Source organism: Pollachius pollachius, assembly GCF_949987615.1.
Source record: "Pollachius pollachius genome assembly, chromosome: 11".
Taxonomy (NCBI): Eukaryota; Metazoa; Chordata; class Actinopteri; order Gadiformes; family Gadidae; genus Pollachius; species Pollachius pollachius.
Window position 1 is genome coordinate 5,401,642 of NC_136944.1, and position 15,114 is coordinate 5,416,755.

The 15,114-nt window shown below is 48.2% G+C and overlaps 1 protein-coding gene across 1 annotated transcript in view; it reads right to left on the reverse strand.

The window, feature by feature from the left end:
• Positions 1 to 15,114, reverse strand: part of tmem104 (transmembrane protein 104) — a 54,488-nt gene that overhangs the window by 13,241 nt on the left and 26,133 nt on the right. Inside the window, exon 9 of the mRNA XM_079745760.1 lies at positions 5,458 to 5,551. Within this exon, the coding sequence (XP_079601886.1) occupies positions 5,458 to 5,551 (94 nt within the window). The remainder of the gene's footprint in view (positions 1 to 5,457; positions 5,552 to 15,114) is intronic.

Sequence of the window (15,114 nt, forward strand, 5' to 3'; positions counted from 1 at the left end):
TAGGGTAGTAATATGGGACCGAAGAGTGATGGTTAATTACTGTTCATTCATTTTATAAAGTGTCATTTAGCAGTTTCATACAAAAGCAGCTTGTAGGGAACTGTTTTTGCCCAGGCCATTAAGGGGCAGCTAGGAGTTAGGTATCTTGCTCAAGGACCTCTACAGGTGGACTGCAGCCAAAGTGTTTGATCTTTTGGCTGGGAGTCACACCAGCACCTTAAACCTTAACCCATGTCCTTATGAAATGGAAGATGTGTGCGCACTGGCAGGAAAATTGATATATATGTCCTCATGTGAGTCTTTCAACATATACTGCTCGTCTTTGTCTGAGAATTCCAAGCCGTCAGCCAGAAAAGAAAAGGAGGAGGAAGATGAAGAGGAGGAGGATGCACTCCACTGATAAAGAATCACCTTATTATCAGACCTTATTATAAACACGTCATGCAGTAAATGAGGAAGCCTTACCCATTAAACAAGAGTTAGCCAAAGTTGGACCAAAACAACAATTTGGGGGATTTTGTTTGATTGCTAATTAAAAAACTTTAAAGGAGTGTTAAAAGGTTGGCTGCACTTGCCCAAAGAATATAAACTTGTCTTAAAATAGAAAAATACAATGGTGACACAATGAGCCCCATATCAGTGTAACCAGCTGAAATATGACATGCTGCAGGCCTTTCAGTACCATGACTTCTGTGAAGCTCAAGACAGATGCACCCTCTTACACTGTAACCCCCCACCTTCATAACTCCACCAACACAATCGTCTCTCAGCTAAACCGACTTCGGCCCATACCACGAAAACATAGAAGGAAAGATAACAAAACTGTGAGCTCTTCAAACCAATGTGAACTAATTGTGCTTCATCTTTTATTGTAGACAGGCAAGTGGAAGCCATGGTCTTTAACCATGGTCTAAGAGTGAACCCTTTATGAGTCATTGTTTTAATTGAATTAATTAAAAACTAAGATGGTAGTTTTTCTGTGGTGTCTGTGGTCGTTGACTTTTTGAGGACCTTGATATTGCTTCATATATACATTGTATTTATCTACATTATCTTTTTTGCCAAACACCAGGTATAACAGCTTTTTATAAAATGCTTGTGTCAAAGTCACTGAGATATTCCCTCTGATACTCGAAAAGTTGTCAAGAACACTCCGGAAGGGTGACCCAAGGTAGAATACAACTATTTTTCACTGAATTCTCCTTCAGGGATTATCACAGCTTTGTCTTGTCTTTTCCCATCTTCCTCCTGAGTCGCTAATCTCTCCGTCTAGAACGTCCTTTTCCCTTTGGCCTCCCTGGGCTATATTTATTTCTGCACACCGGCAGAAAGATTAACTGAGAGTACAGTGCTGTCATTTTATTTCTTTCAAACATCTAAAAACAAAGCTCGTGAGCTCTATTGTTAGCTTGATAATGAACTCAATACATCAAACTCCTTGTATATCACTGTCCATTAGGCTGTTGTCATAAGTTTCTTGGCAGTATACTTCAGTCCCCGAGTCGAGAACGTCTGCCTTGTCCCACGACAGACTGAGTCCCTCCGTGTAGACACGTGGTTTTCAGCGGTCCCATTGAAAAGGTGACTAGAGGAACCGTAAGCTGTGAGCCTTGTCCGTCTGTCTATATGTGGCCCCTGTGCCGTGGCCCCGGCACCAACACTGAACAAACCTCTGCCATGGTGAATGATAAGTAGGACCTGTGAGTGACAACACCCATCACTCACAGACACACTGAAGGCAAGGCCAAGATAGACTGCCTTATTACAGGTTAAGACAGCATAGCCAAGGTTCACTGGCAAGCACAGACCACCTTAACCAGGATAGGCCAGGCTAGGGTTGAAAGATACATATTGATATTAAATATACTTGAAACTATTCCAATACTCATTTCCCGCCGTATTGTTACACCAATACCAGCTTTGCTTTCTTGCTCTCTCTTCTGTCCGACAGCGAGTTGACAGACACACACACACACACACACACACACACACTGTGGCAACCCGTTTCCCCGATTGTCAGATACCCGGCAGGAATCACACAGAAATCAAGGGTTAAAGCCGCAGTCGGCGTTTATTTCACGAGAATAATTAATAGTCTGTATACTCGTGCTAGGGTCTCCGTGAGCCTCTAGATCGCCGGCGTGGTGCGGACTCCCTCCGTGTCGCTTCGCCCTTCTCCCGGTCTAGCGAGCACTCCCGCCGTGTCACTTGCCCGGCGCTGTGCGGAATCCCTCCGCGTCCCTTGCCGTTCGCCCGGTCTGGTGCTTACTCCCTCCGTGTCACTCTCCCGTTGGTGCGGACTCCCGCCGTGTCTCTCTCCCTGTGGTGCGGACTCCCGCCGTGTCACTCTCTCTGTGGTGCGGACTCGTGCCCCTTTTAAGTCCGGCTTCTGGTCCTTTCCCTTCCTCCGGCCAGGTGTCCCCGATTGCGCTGATTGGGGGGAGAGACGTGGTGCTCTCTGTCGCCGGCTGGAGGTTGGCGACGGTAAACCAGGTCTACTGCGTGTCCTCGGACCCGCCCGGTCCGAGGTTCAGCGGCGGGATGCCACACTCCTCCACCGCTTGCTCAGGCCTCTGGTCGTCGCTGAACCCGCTCAGGCAGGCATCCCGGCGTGACAGGGCGCCGGCGCTCCTGGCTCCGGCCATCCACTTCCGGGGGCGTGGTCGGTGACCAGGATGACCTCCCTCCCTAGGAGATAGTACCTGACGTTCTGGAGGGCTGGGGACCACCGCGTCACTCGAGCGTTGGCTTCCTTGGCTCCGGCCATTCACTTCAGGGGGGCGTGGTTGGTGACCAGGATGACCTCCCTCCCTAGAAGATAATACCTGATGTTTCGGGGGGCCCGGAACCACCGCGTCACTCGTGCGTTGGTGTCCCTGGCTCCGGCCATCCGCTTCAGGGGGGCGTGGTCGGTGACCAGGATGACCTCCCTCCGCCCTCCACCGGCTCTGGGCTTGATCGGCCCGCTCGTGGTCCAATGTGATTTGCTGCAGCGGCTTGGCGGTCGACGCCTTCTTGGAGCCGGGGTCCTTGGTCACCTCCTCCCTCAGGTCGTCGTCGTCATGGCCCGTGGGTCCAGAGGGGACCAGGTGGTCGTCAGAGCTCTCGTCGGGATCTGGAGGTTCCACAGGTTTACCTGTCTCCAGGAGGGCGTCCCCATCCACGTCCAGAGTGATGGCGGCTTCGTTGGGGATCGACCCGGACAGGTGATCGCCCTCAGCTTCTTTAGCTGAGTCCCTTGCTTCAACTGACGTCTCTGCCGCTTCCGTCTCTGCCTCTGCCTCCGGCTCGGTGTCGACGTCGGCCTCGAGCTCTGGCTCCAAGTCGGCCTCGAGCAGCGCCACGGCCCCTGGTTCCGGTGAGGCCTCTGTCGTGGGCTCGGTGTCGATGTCGGTCTCTGGACCGGCCTCGAGCTCTGGCTCCGAGTCGGCCTCGAGCAGCGCCACGGCCTCTGGTGCCGGTGAGGCCATGGGCTCAGCCTCCTCTGTTCGCCCTCCAGGGGGCGACAGAGGCCTGGTGGCCCCGTAGGCCTGTTGAGCTCCCCTCACCCCTCTGCGGGGTGGTTCTCTCCGGCTCCGGAGTTCACGCGCCGGGTCCTGTAGCCGGTGGAAGATCAGTGACGATCAGGGCAGTCCTTCCCGATTAGCAGCGGCACCGGTAGGTGGGGTACGATCCCTGCCCGCGTCGTGAATACCCCGTGCGGGGTCCGGATGACGACGTGGCAGGTCTCGAACGTCCGGGTGTCCCCGTGTATGCAGGTCACCTCTATGGGTGCGCCCTCCTTCCCGCCCGCCAAGTCGGGGCGGAGGAGAGTGACCACGCTGCCGGTATCCACGAGGGCCTGCGTGTCCCGGTTCATCACCCGTGCCGGTATGGTCGGGCTTCCTGACGTCCCCTGCGCCCAGCAGGTCGCTCGCATGCATGGCTGCGTCTGCTGCCGGCGTGGCTCGTCTCGCGGCCCCTCCTCCCACGGCCTCGTCTCCCGCGGCCTCATCTCGGGCCGCGTCGTCTCTGGCGGCGTCGTCTCCGGCGGCGTCGTCTCCGGCTGCAACGGGGCGGCGGTCATGGCGGCGGTCGCGGCGGCGGTTGCGGCGCTTAGTTCGGTAAGCCGTAGTACGACCTCGTAGAGCAGGGCCAGACTCTCCGTGGTCTCCCGCTGCTGCTGCTGGGCGGGCGTCGCCGCGGTCCCATCCGGGTTCTGCATGCCGGCTGAAGGGGGTTCCCTCACAAAACCGGCCCGTAGCGCGGTCGAGTTGCCTGCATTCTCCACCATATGTGGCAACCCGTCTCCCCAAGTGTCAGATACCCGGCAGGAATCACACAGAAATCAAGGGTTAAAGCCGCAGTCGGCGTTTATTTCACGAGAATAATTAATAGTCTGTATACTCGTGCTAGGGTCTCCGTGAGCCTCTAGATCGCCGGCGCGGTGCGGACTCCCTCCGTGTCGCTTCGCCCTTCTCCCGGTCTAGCGAGCACTCCCGCCGTGTCACTTGCCCGGCGCTGTGCGGAATCCCTCCGCGTCCCTTGCCGTTCGCCCGGTCTGGTGCTTACTCCCTCCGTGTCACTCTCCCGTTGGTGCGGACTCCCGCCGTGTCTTTCTCCCTGTGGTGCGGACTCCCGCCGTGTCACTCTCTCTGTGGTGCGGACTCGTGCCCCTTTTAAGTCCGGCTTCTGGTCCTTTCCCTTCCTCCGGCCAGGTGTCCCCGATTGCGCTGATTGGGGGGAGAGACGTGGTGCTCTCTGTCGCCGGTTCAGCGGCGGGATGCCACAACACACACACACACACACACACACACACACACACACACACACAAGCACTACGGTGCCTACATAGCCATCCTCCTCTCCTCTCAAGTGAAATACCTGTTTACCCAGATTTGAGCCAAGCTGCTATCAGACTAGCAATTATAACTCAAAAGTCTTGTGGCAAAGGGAAGTCCATTGGAAAATCCTCTGTTTTCATTCAAATGCATGTGTGTGTGTGTGTGTGTGTGTGTGTGTGTGTGTGTGTGTGTGTGTGTGTGTGTGTGTGTGTGTGTGTGTGTGTATCCATTTGCAATGGTTCATATGTGCTAGCGTCTCTGCAGGTGGTGGACACATGTGTGTGTGTGTGTATGTGTGTGTCTGCGTGAAGTATGGGGGTTTCATTTTCAGCCGCCGAGCCCGTGAGTGACAGTCCAATCAGGGCTTGGACATGCTGTCACCGCTGTCAGCCTGAGGGATGGCAGAGAGCGGCGGCCATGATGGACGAACGAGAGCGAGAAACGTTAGCATAGAGAGAGAGAGAGAGAGAGAGAGAGAGAGAGAGAGAGAGAGAGAGAGAGAGAGTATATAGTATAGAGAGATGGGTTGGGGAGGGGTCCTATGATACCGCGCCCAGAGAATTATGGATATCTAACAACATAGTCCAGACATAACGACTCGGCAGGGCCAGAGGTTGGCGGGGCTTGTTCTCACCAATCCAGCGCATAAGCGAGGTGAGGATCTGCAGGTACTTGGTCTTCTGGGCGTTGAAGAAGGTGAAGGGACCCAGCAGCAGCGTGAACGCAGCCTGGGGACAGAGAGAAGCAGAGGAGGACGTTTAGCCGGAAGAACGTTGTGATCACAACAACCCCCTGGCACTTAATGTACACAATGACTGTATGTTGTACGTCCTGTCACTTGAAAATAGTACCTGGCATTGTGTAGCATCGTATCCTAGCTATCTGTGTTGCATACGGGGAATGGGTTAACCTGGCGATTGTTAGGGCTTGACACTTGGTTCTATGAAAATCCTTACTGTACCGACAGCAATATCTTGTTGTTTCTCTTTCTTCTGGCAAATGAGGTGTAAGTCACTTTGGAAAAAAGCGTCTGCTAAATGCCCTAATGTAAATGTAAATTAATGTTCAGAAAACTGATTGTTAGCGGCTATCTGATTGTTAGCGGCTATCTGATTGTTGCGGTCAAGGGATTTAGGCAGCAATCAGATTCTTACGTTAAATATGTATTATGGAATGGCATCTTTGTGCATTTTGTAGAAAGGAGAGATGAGTAGAGAAAGCAAAGTGGGTTGAAGAATAGCAAGAATGACATGTAGCATAACACGGCAGGTCTGCATCAACAAATCTTTAAGGTCTAAATATCCACAAGAACAAGTCAGGATGGGATTCAATATGACAACCTTCTACGGGTGTGACCTTGCTTCTAAAATTTTACCTTTATGGGTAAAGAGGCCAAAAAATTAGGGGGATAGAAAAAACTGTATATTATAAGAAAAAAGCCTTTTTGCTTTCGCTCACAGAACTCTGCACACTTTTTCCTCTAGTTTGTTCGGAAAGTGAGTCTCTCTCTGGCCATCCTCCCCCCTGATTGCCTATCAGGGCATCAGCTAGTATTTTCTATTAGAGCTCAAATCAGGGCCACTGGCTTAGCGGTCGACTCAGAATCCCATCTTCTCTGCGGGCCTGGCCCCGGGTCCATGCGCTGCGTTACAGACCTCCGACTCCGGGGTCCCACTCACGGGGACAATCTCAGGGCCCGCCGCCCGCATTGATTGGCGGCTGAACCTTGAGGGGAACACTTTAGGTTCGACTTGTCGCCTTAAGAGCTGCTCTGAAGCGCTTACCCCACAGATGTCCCCCGCTTACCGGACACACACGGCCACACACAGGTCACGGCAGACACACAAACACACAGAGCCCGTGGCGGACACACAAATACACACCAAGAGCGATCACGGCTTACTACAGACAAGAGAAACACACAAATACACACACCAATCCCAGCTTACCACACACAAGAGTCACACAGAGTCTGGTTCTGATTGAACAACCCAACACAACCCCCTCTAACAACACAAGTCCTCTAACCACACAACCCAGCTAACAACATAACACACTCCATGACAACATAACGCAACGCACATGCTGCAGACAGCTGCCATACATTTGATTTATTACCACTGCACGCCCTTCCCAACTCTCTACCTATCTTATATCTCTCCCTAGCACGCACAAACACACCTCCAGTCAACTGTACTAAAACCTGCACTAATCAAAAGTAAGACAACCCTTTTTAGTAACTTCAAATTGTAAAGAGGGATAAGTTTAGAACATGTATTGAATCATATCGTCTGCTCTCGCCAGCATATCGCACTGCAGGCCCGATGCCAAGGCATACATTTCAAACGGCCATTACAGCTAATAGACAAACCATTAAGGGTAGAGGTGTGTATGACAAAGAGGGCTAAGCTATTGGAGGACGGCAGGCCGACTGTGGTGTACCATCGGCCCTATGTGCCTGGGAGGGGGGTCTCCACTCCTTCTGACTCGTTACCGCAGCAACCACCTGCGGTTATGGGATACCCTGGCAGATGGGTTTTTTACTGAAGGTCGACGCTGTCGTAACGGAAAACTATTTTTTGACAAAATGTACATTTTTGACGATTGGCTTTTTGGTTAATCGAGAAACAATATAAACCAAGAGGTTAAGTGCATGGGGACAATATCACAGCCAATAAACAATAAACTATTCCTGTATGGCGTCTGATGTAGATACCAAAACACATCCCTCCAATTTATTTATTTTTATATATTTTTTTCTTATCGTGATCTTATATTTGGTGCAATTGTGTGCAGGTGCAATTTTTTCAAATTGCACTATAGATTTTAATGTTAGTCTTGTAGTGAACCTGTACCTTTGTGACGCCTGCTGGAGAAAATGTAAACTGCGGTCATGTCACTACAGCGGGGATCATGCTTACAACGTATAAAGATGCAAAATCACTTTGAACCGTCTTTACCGATATAATTTCTGAAATTTAAGAACACGGGTATAAACGCGTGTTAAAACTTAATAACTATTTAGTAAAGGTCATGAAAGCACAATGCTGAAATTAGTTTTTGTGTTTCATAGTTACTAGCGATCAAATTGACCCCTTCACGGTGGTTCTGCTGTTTAACATTTCTATTTTTTTGCTTTATGATAGAGTGAGATAGACAGAAAGGTATGGGAGATAGAGGGGAGGACATGCAGCAAAGGACCACGGGCAGGAATAGAACCCTGCGTCGCTGCGATTACGACTGAGCCTAAATGGTACGCACTCTACCCGGGGTGCACCATGGCCGTTCTACTGTTAAATACAGAGAGATTGGCGGGGTTCACTTAAAGATTCAGAAAAAATTCAATCAATTTGATTTATTTACTAATAACGATGTCAAGGGATCATTCATCCAACATTTTACAACAATATAATTATCCAATTGCAAGAATTGTGATTCAAACTAATTATACGACTGTCCTGTATTTGCATAGGCTGAGAGAGGATCCTGAATTAAGAGTTACCATGGTCAGTCCTAGAGCAATTTGTGTCTCTTACCAATTACTCCAGAGCGAGAACATGATACGAATAACATTGAATAAACATGACTTTTCTAAACTATTAATACAAATTATACCCAACCATGTAAGCATTTCTTTACTTCTCTCCCTCTATACTGTTTGAGACAATTTGGGTTACCCCCCTCTAAAAGGTGCCTCCAGCCATACCTGCACAGGCTGTGGGTCAGGATGATGAATCCCACCCTTTACCATGAAGTCATTGGTCTGTATAGCGTTCATAAATCAACGACGCACCTCCCAGCTAAACACACATCCCAAGATGGCTCCAGGGCTGCCTGCAGCACTCTACCATTGCAACGGGACCGGCCAATACAATCACACACTCCCAAACACACACAAAATAAATGGGCGCTATACACCACTGGGTTTTCCAGCAGTCCTATTACAGCCTCGACCGTGCTGCTCTATAATCCTTCCCTCCATCGCCACACACTATCTTTTCAGGGGCAGGAGCAAAATTGTTGTGTGTAGCATTACAGTTATTAGCACTAGATACAGATATAAGATTATACAGATGTAATTACTAGAACTAATATTATTTCGGTTGGGAAGTGTTTCCCATTTGAAAATTGGATCCCAGTGCCTTCAGCTGAGACCTAAGCCTAAACTTCTCCTCAATGGCATGCATCCAAAACGACAGCTACTAACCAATACAACTACTTCTTCTACTACTACCAATAATAATTGAATATGAGCGAATCAGAATTCTTGGCTTCCATCATGTTAACACACCAGAGTAGCAGTAGAGCCCAAGCACAAATAATACCGCTGGTCCCAATATATTAAAGAAAACTGTGTCCAAAGTGACTTGAACAAAAAAAGTACACGTATGTCATTTGTCCTTTCTTTTGAAGCCTTGATGACTTCTACAAAACACGGCACAGCGTGTTAAATGTTTTCAGAAAGGTCACTCGCGTGGTTAACAAAAATACATTTCCCCAGGGCCCATCACTTCAACGAAGCTGACAGCCGGCCCGCAAGCCCGGAGAGATGGGGAGGTAACGACGATGAAATACCTGCTCTTATGGGGGTAAGAGCAATCCTCCATTTTGTTAGCGATTTCACCCCGCATCCCAAACTAGCAAAGGATGCTCCATTCCTTCAATAAAACCACCTGTCTCAGGTAGGATCAGGTACCCCATGAACTAATACAGAGAAATGAAAGGAATCAACCCAACAAAGAAGAAGTATATGAGGGGAGGGGTGCAATGGAAACCACAGGGGACTTTAGTGTGCTTGAGTGTGACTCAGAGCTGAGCGACTTGGCACGATACTCCGGGATTAGACAGCGTGCAAAGCTGCCGGGGGCGACGGGCGATGTTAAAGCAAAAGGCAGTTTCAAACGAGGTTGAGCACACCTTCAGCAGTATCTGCTGGAACGCTAAGGGATCAAACACAAGGCTTGCTGGGGGGGGGGGGGGGGGGGGGGGGGGGGGGGGCTGGGAGTCACTTTTGAGGAGTGAATGGTGAGATGACCTTTTTCACTTTTTCCATGACTCCCGCAACCCTGCCAAGCATCAGGTGGGGTTGGCTTTTAGACCTTTGAACCATTACCGTTTTGTTTTCTGGTTGAATGTCAGTTTGACCTTCGAACAATGTAGCTGGTTGGTGACCTTAAGTTAAGTGTGTGTATAACACTTTTAGTGAACTTCACGGTTAACGTTTATTCATATATTATTATTACTGATATTTTATATAATTAACTGGTTTATTAAGCTTCTGGAATACCGGACGATAACTCAGAGATAGGATTCATATAGATTTTAACTTCTTAATTTTCCTGGAAGAAGTCTAAAGGGCACTGGTTAAATGTAATCACTGTAACACAGCTGTGGTGACATATACAGACGGAGAAAATATTGGGGAGTCTTTTAAGGCAGCCGGGCATAATTAACCTTATGTTGGGAACGGTTTGTCAGCTTGTCTAATTTGACACACAATGAAAAAACATCCAAGGCTGCAAAAGGCTCTTTTATTCTCTCCAAAATGGAGACTTTGACTGAAATCCCTCTGAGCCAAATGATTCATCACAGGGAACGACATTGGTTTGGACTGAAAACTCAAACAAAATTAACCTTTTCAGGATTAGTCAAAACACCCGCAGGAGAGTCAGACAGGAGCTGGTTGTTAAACAGGATATAGAACACAGAAGACAAGGAAAGGGACTGAAAAATGGGGATATAAAAGAAAAAACTGAACTAAAAAGATTAATTTAACTGCAATTCCATAACTCAGAAGACAGTATGAGTGACACCGAGCTCCGATGCATTTATTCATTTAATACTATGTTCGGCTTTTCAGGCAATCTCCTCTCAGCAGAGCCAGGATAGTGCAATCGCATCTCTTTTCGAGGGCCTTTTCCATCCCTTTGTCACCAAAACTGCTTACGTTTTATGGACGGCATAATAAATCTATCAACAGACAGAAACAATTTCCGTCAATAGGAAACGTGTCTCAAATCAATTCAAGGGAAGCTGCCCATGTGCTTTCCTCTACCTGGGTATATGAATATAACATGCAGATGGGTTTTGCTTCTTGACGGCTGGGACGGTGGTGCACCAGCCATTTCTCTGGCTCAATAACAGAGAATTCTCAGCGGTGTGTAACCGAACCGGGCCGACCGCAATCACACACTTGGCTGAAACGCAATAAAGGCTGAATCTCCAATGAGACGCAGTCAAGGTGACCAAGCTGAGGAATGGACACAAATACAGGGATTTATTCTGTAACCACACATGCACGCACACACGCGTACACATAAACAAACTCACGCATGCTAACGCACACACGTGCATGTCGCATGCGCACACACATTTGCACACACACGTGTACACACGGAGCACGCACGCACACACACAAACGCACACACGGGTATACACACAAACATACATGCACCTACGCATACACACACCTGCATGCACACACACACCAACAAGTGAGCTCATAAACTTCCGATCCGGAACCCATGTCATAATGGATCCCATTTATAACCAATTCCAAAACAGGGACACCATCAACAGGGCAATTGAGAGATTACCGGATCAAACGAGATTAGCCACGGTGAGTAATCCCAATAATGGTAAAGAAAATACACTGAATGAAGAGCCTCTTAGGGATTGTCAATCACTTTCCACACCAGCGGGGCGCTCTATCTGCCCGCGGACAGGCTTGAAGCGGCGATGGTGCTCAGAGGCAGAATGTTGGGCTTTTAATTGGCATCAGCTTGCATCGCCAATCAACACGTTAATTCCAACGTGCTGCGGCAAGGGCCTTCTGTGGCTGGTTATGCAGTAGACGATTCATACATCACGGGTTGTGCTACATATACTTAGCCCCCCTCCCATTGCCCTTCCACTCCCGTTTCAGTTATTCATCGCCACGTCCTGCGCCTCGTTCTCGTGTCCCGTTCCTGGGGACCAGTCGAATGCCATCGCCGTGCAGATTGCGAGTGCTTTTGAATATTACTCAGATGTTCATTTGTGGCAGCCGTAACAAAGCCATATGCCCACCCGGAACAGCCAGCTGTTTGGCCTTGTACAAACCCTATAACTCAAAGGGCGGTCGGTGATCTGAATGGCTAAATCTGGGCCCTTGAGGGCCAACACAACGGAGGTTAAGGGTGAACAACACCCATGAGAGCGGTAAGAGGGGCCCGAGGGGTCCGGCAGATACCCGACCGGGGACAGCCCCCTACGGACTGCATTAGGAGATTGGCACCGTGTGGTCCATCAGATGACAGATACAACGGAAAATCAGGGATTACGCTCCACCAATTACCCCTAGTGTGAGTAATGTACTGTGGGACATTTGTTAGTTCCAAACAGATTAGATGTGGGGTGAGGAAATGAGGGGTATTTTCAGGCCACTACGTCTCATGGGATCAAACAGCAGTGAACCAAAATCTGTTGGATCAAGACTTAAATCAATTAATTACTGTTGGCAGGATCAGAGTGAATACAGTTCAGAGCATGCAGCACACCATCCGTTTAAACTTCTATCATCATTTCAAACAATATGCCCCCCGAACTAAAACAAATGCTTCAAATAATGGTAACTAAATGGACTGCATTTATACAGCGTTTTCTGACCAGTGACCACTCAATGCGCTTTACAATATGGCCTAACATTCACCCATTCATGCACACATTCATACACCGACGGAGGCGTCAATCATTCAAGGTGACAGCAACCTCGTCGTTAGCAGTTAGGGTGAGGTGTCTTGCTCAGGGACACATCGACACTCTAGGACAGGGGTTCTCAAAGTTTTGACAGCTGAGGGCCAAGTTAGGAACCCAGAATTTGACTGAGGGCCGCCAAAGGAAAAAAATTAGACGGGAGACGCCGTCATCATCCCAGTGGTGAAAAAAAACATTGCACCGTGGACCTCTGGCAGTGAGGTCAAGTGAGGTCTAAATCACGACACTGAGGGTCATCCTTTCAAAGTAATGTATAGTCGGATTAAAACTAACAAATGTAACAGGATTTAATTGAAAGCTAGAGAGAGTCGACTTTTCTCTTTATAATTATTTATTTTGGTTTAAATAAATATTGATATATAAAAAATACTTTTTTACTTAATTTACTTAAATCTGTATGTCAGTGCGGGCCGCCAGGAATGTTTCTGCGGGCCCCCATTGGCCCGCGGGCCGCACTTTGAGAACCAATGGTCTAGGAGGAGCCGGGGATCGAACTAGCGACCTTCCAGTTATTAGCCAACCTGCTCTACCTCCTGAGCCACATGCAGCCCCATAAACAACAACACGTAGAAGACAAGCCTATTAAATGAAATGAACAAGGAGGAACACATTTATGGTACACAACAACCACAGGCACTACATCTTTTGTTGAGGTTTCATAAAGTGGACTTTCAAGCCAGATTCATTGTCTCTCCGGGGTGGAGAGAGAGAGAGAGAGAGAGAGAGAGAGAGAGAGAGAGAGAGAGAGAGAGAGAGAGAGAGAGAGAGAGAGAGAGAGAGAGAGAGAGAGAGAGAGAGAGAGAGAGAGAGAGAGAGAGAGAGAGAGAGACCGTGTCCCTCAGGGGACTGGGCGGCCATTCGTCAGGGGCCAAACCCACTCCATCCCCTCACAGTTAAGACGCGGCGGTGACGGACGGTCGCCGTGACGACAGTACCAGAGACAAACTGTAAGCAACGCGTGCCAATCGCAGCTGGATGCCAGCAGAGAGGAGGATGCAAGTCATTGGGCAGTTATCCAAAGATACAAAGTGAATATGTTTATCTATTCATGACAGGTTATCATATTTTGAAGGAGATGAATAAAGGTGAAGGTATAATTAATCCATGTATTCTCATGAAGACAATGCCTATAGTCATACATAAATGGCTTTTGGCATTTTTATGGATAATAGAGAATACATGATAGGGATGCAGAATACATTAGCATTACAGCCACTTAAAAAGCAGTATATCATTCACCATAGTGTTTGTTAGGAACAAGATAAGACTGCTGAATGTGGTGGTGGGAATTATCCAGAATTATAATGGCACGAAATAGGCCACAGAAGCCCATGAGATATCTTTCAACCCGTGTGTGTGTGTGTGTGTGTGTGTGTGTGTGTGTGTGTGTGTGTGTGTGTGTGTGTGTGTGTGTGTGTGTGTGTGTGTGTGTGTGTGCGCTAAGGAGAGAGATAAGATAGGGAGAAGGGCGGGCAGTGGTGGTAATAAATCAAATGTATGGAAGCTGTCTGCAGCATGTGCGTTGCGTTATGTTATCATGGAATGTGTTGTGTTAAGTTGTTAGATGGGCTGTGTGGTAAAAGGACTTGTGTTGATAGAATGGGTTGTGTTGGGTTGTTTTATTGAACCACAATCAGATTCTACCACATCAAACATGAATCACCCTTTGTAATAAATCTTCATCAAGCCGACCGCTAGGATGTAAAACTAAAGGACCGAAATCTCAAAATATTCAGTCATTCACAAGCATTAACATTCTACACATCACACACACACACACACACACACACAAGAGTAAATTACCCCAAATTAATCAGCAGAAATGATTCCCAAGAATGTTTTAAATGTCTGAGACGGGGAAGGCTTGAACGATCACAGGTGTTTAATTGTTCCATTCATTCCAAAACGTATTACTCATGGTGTAACCGGATGAGGCTTAGGCTCAAGAAATTGCTGATATCTATCAACCTTTAATAACCTACAATTAATCCAACCACTTAAGTATTTCAAGTGCAGCAATATCCACATTAATCCAATTATAAACTGTGTAGGAAGCTGTGCAAGTACAGCAATTCATAAATAGCTATTAGATGAGATGCGCCAACACAATGAGCCAACATAGGCTGTCTCACTGACAGGTTAGTCTAGGAAGTCACTTCAAAACGTCTTTCCAAGGCTAGGCTGATTAATCAGAACCCCTAGAAAACACTATACCTACAACAGGAGAAGTATAAACAATCTATTTAGCCAACACATTTCATCCACAGTGAATTGAGATACGAGTCATTGTGGAGCAGGTAGGAGTTCGCTGTTTGCTCAAAGATTCCTACAGATAGGCTGAAGTCATTTGGCGCTTCAAACCCAGAAGATGTCAGCTGGCAGTCAGACACCTCCAGCGATAGACTTGCCCAGTGGGCTCATTGAATACACATTAAACAGACGATGGAGGACACGATGAGATGAACTACAGGGAAAGCGTTCATTTCAGTTGATTTACACCAATTACAATGCTGGCGAAGGCCAACGCCCACGGGCA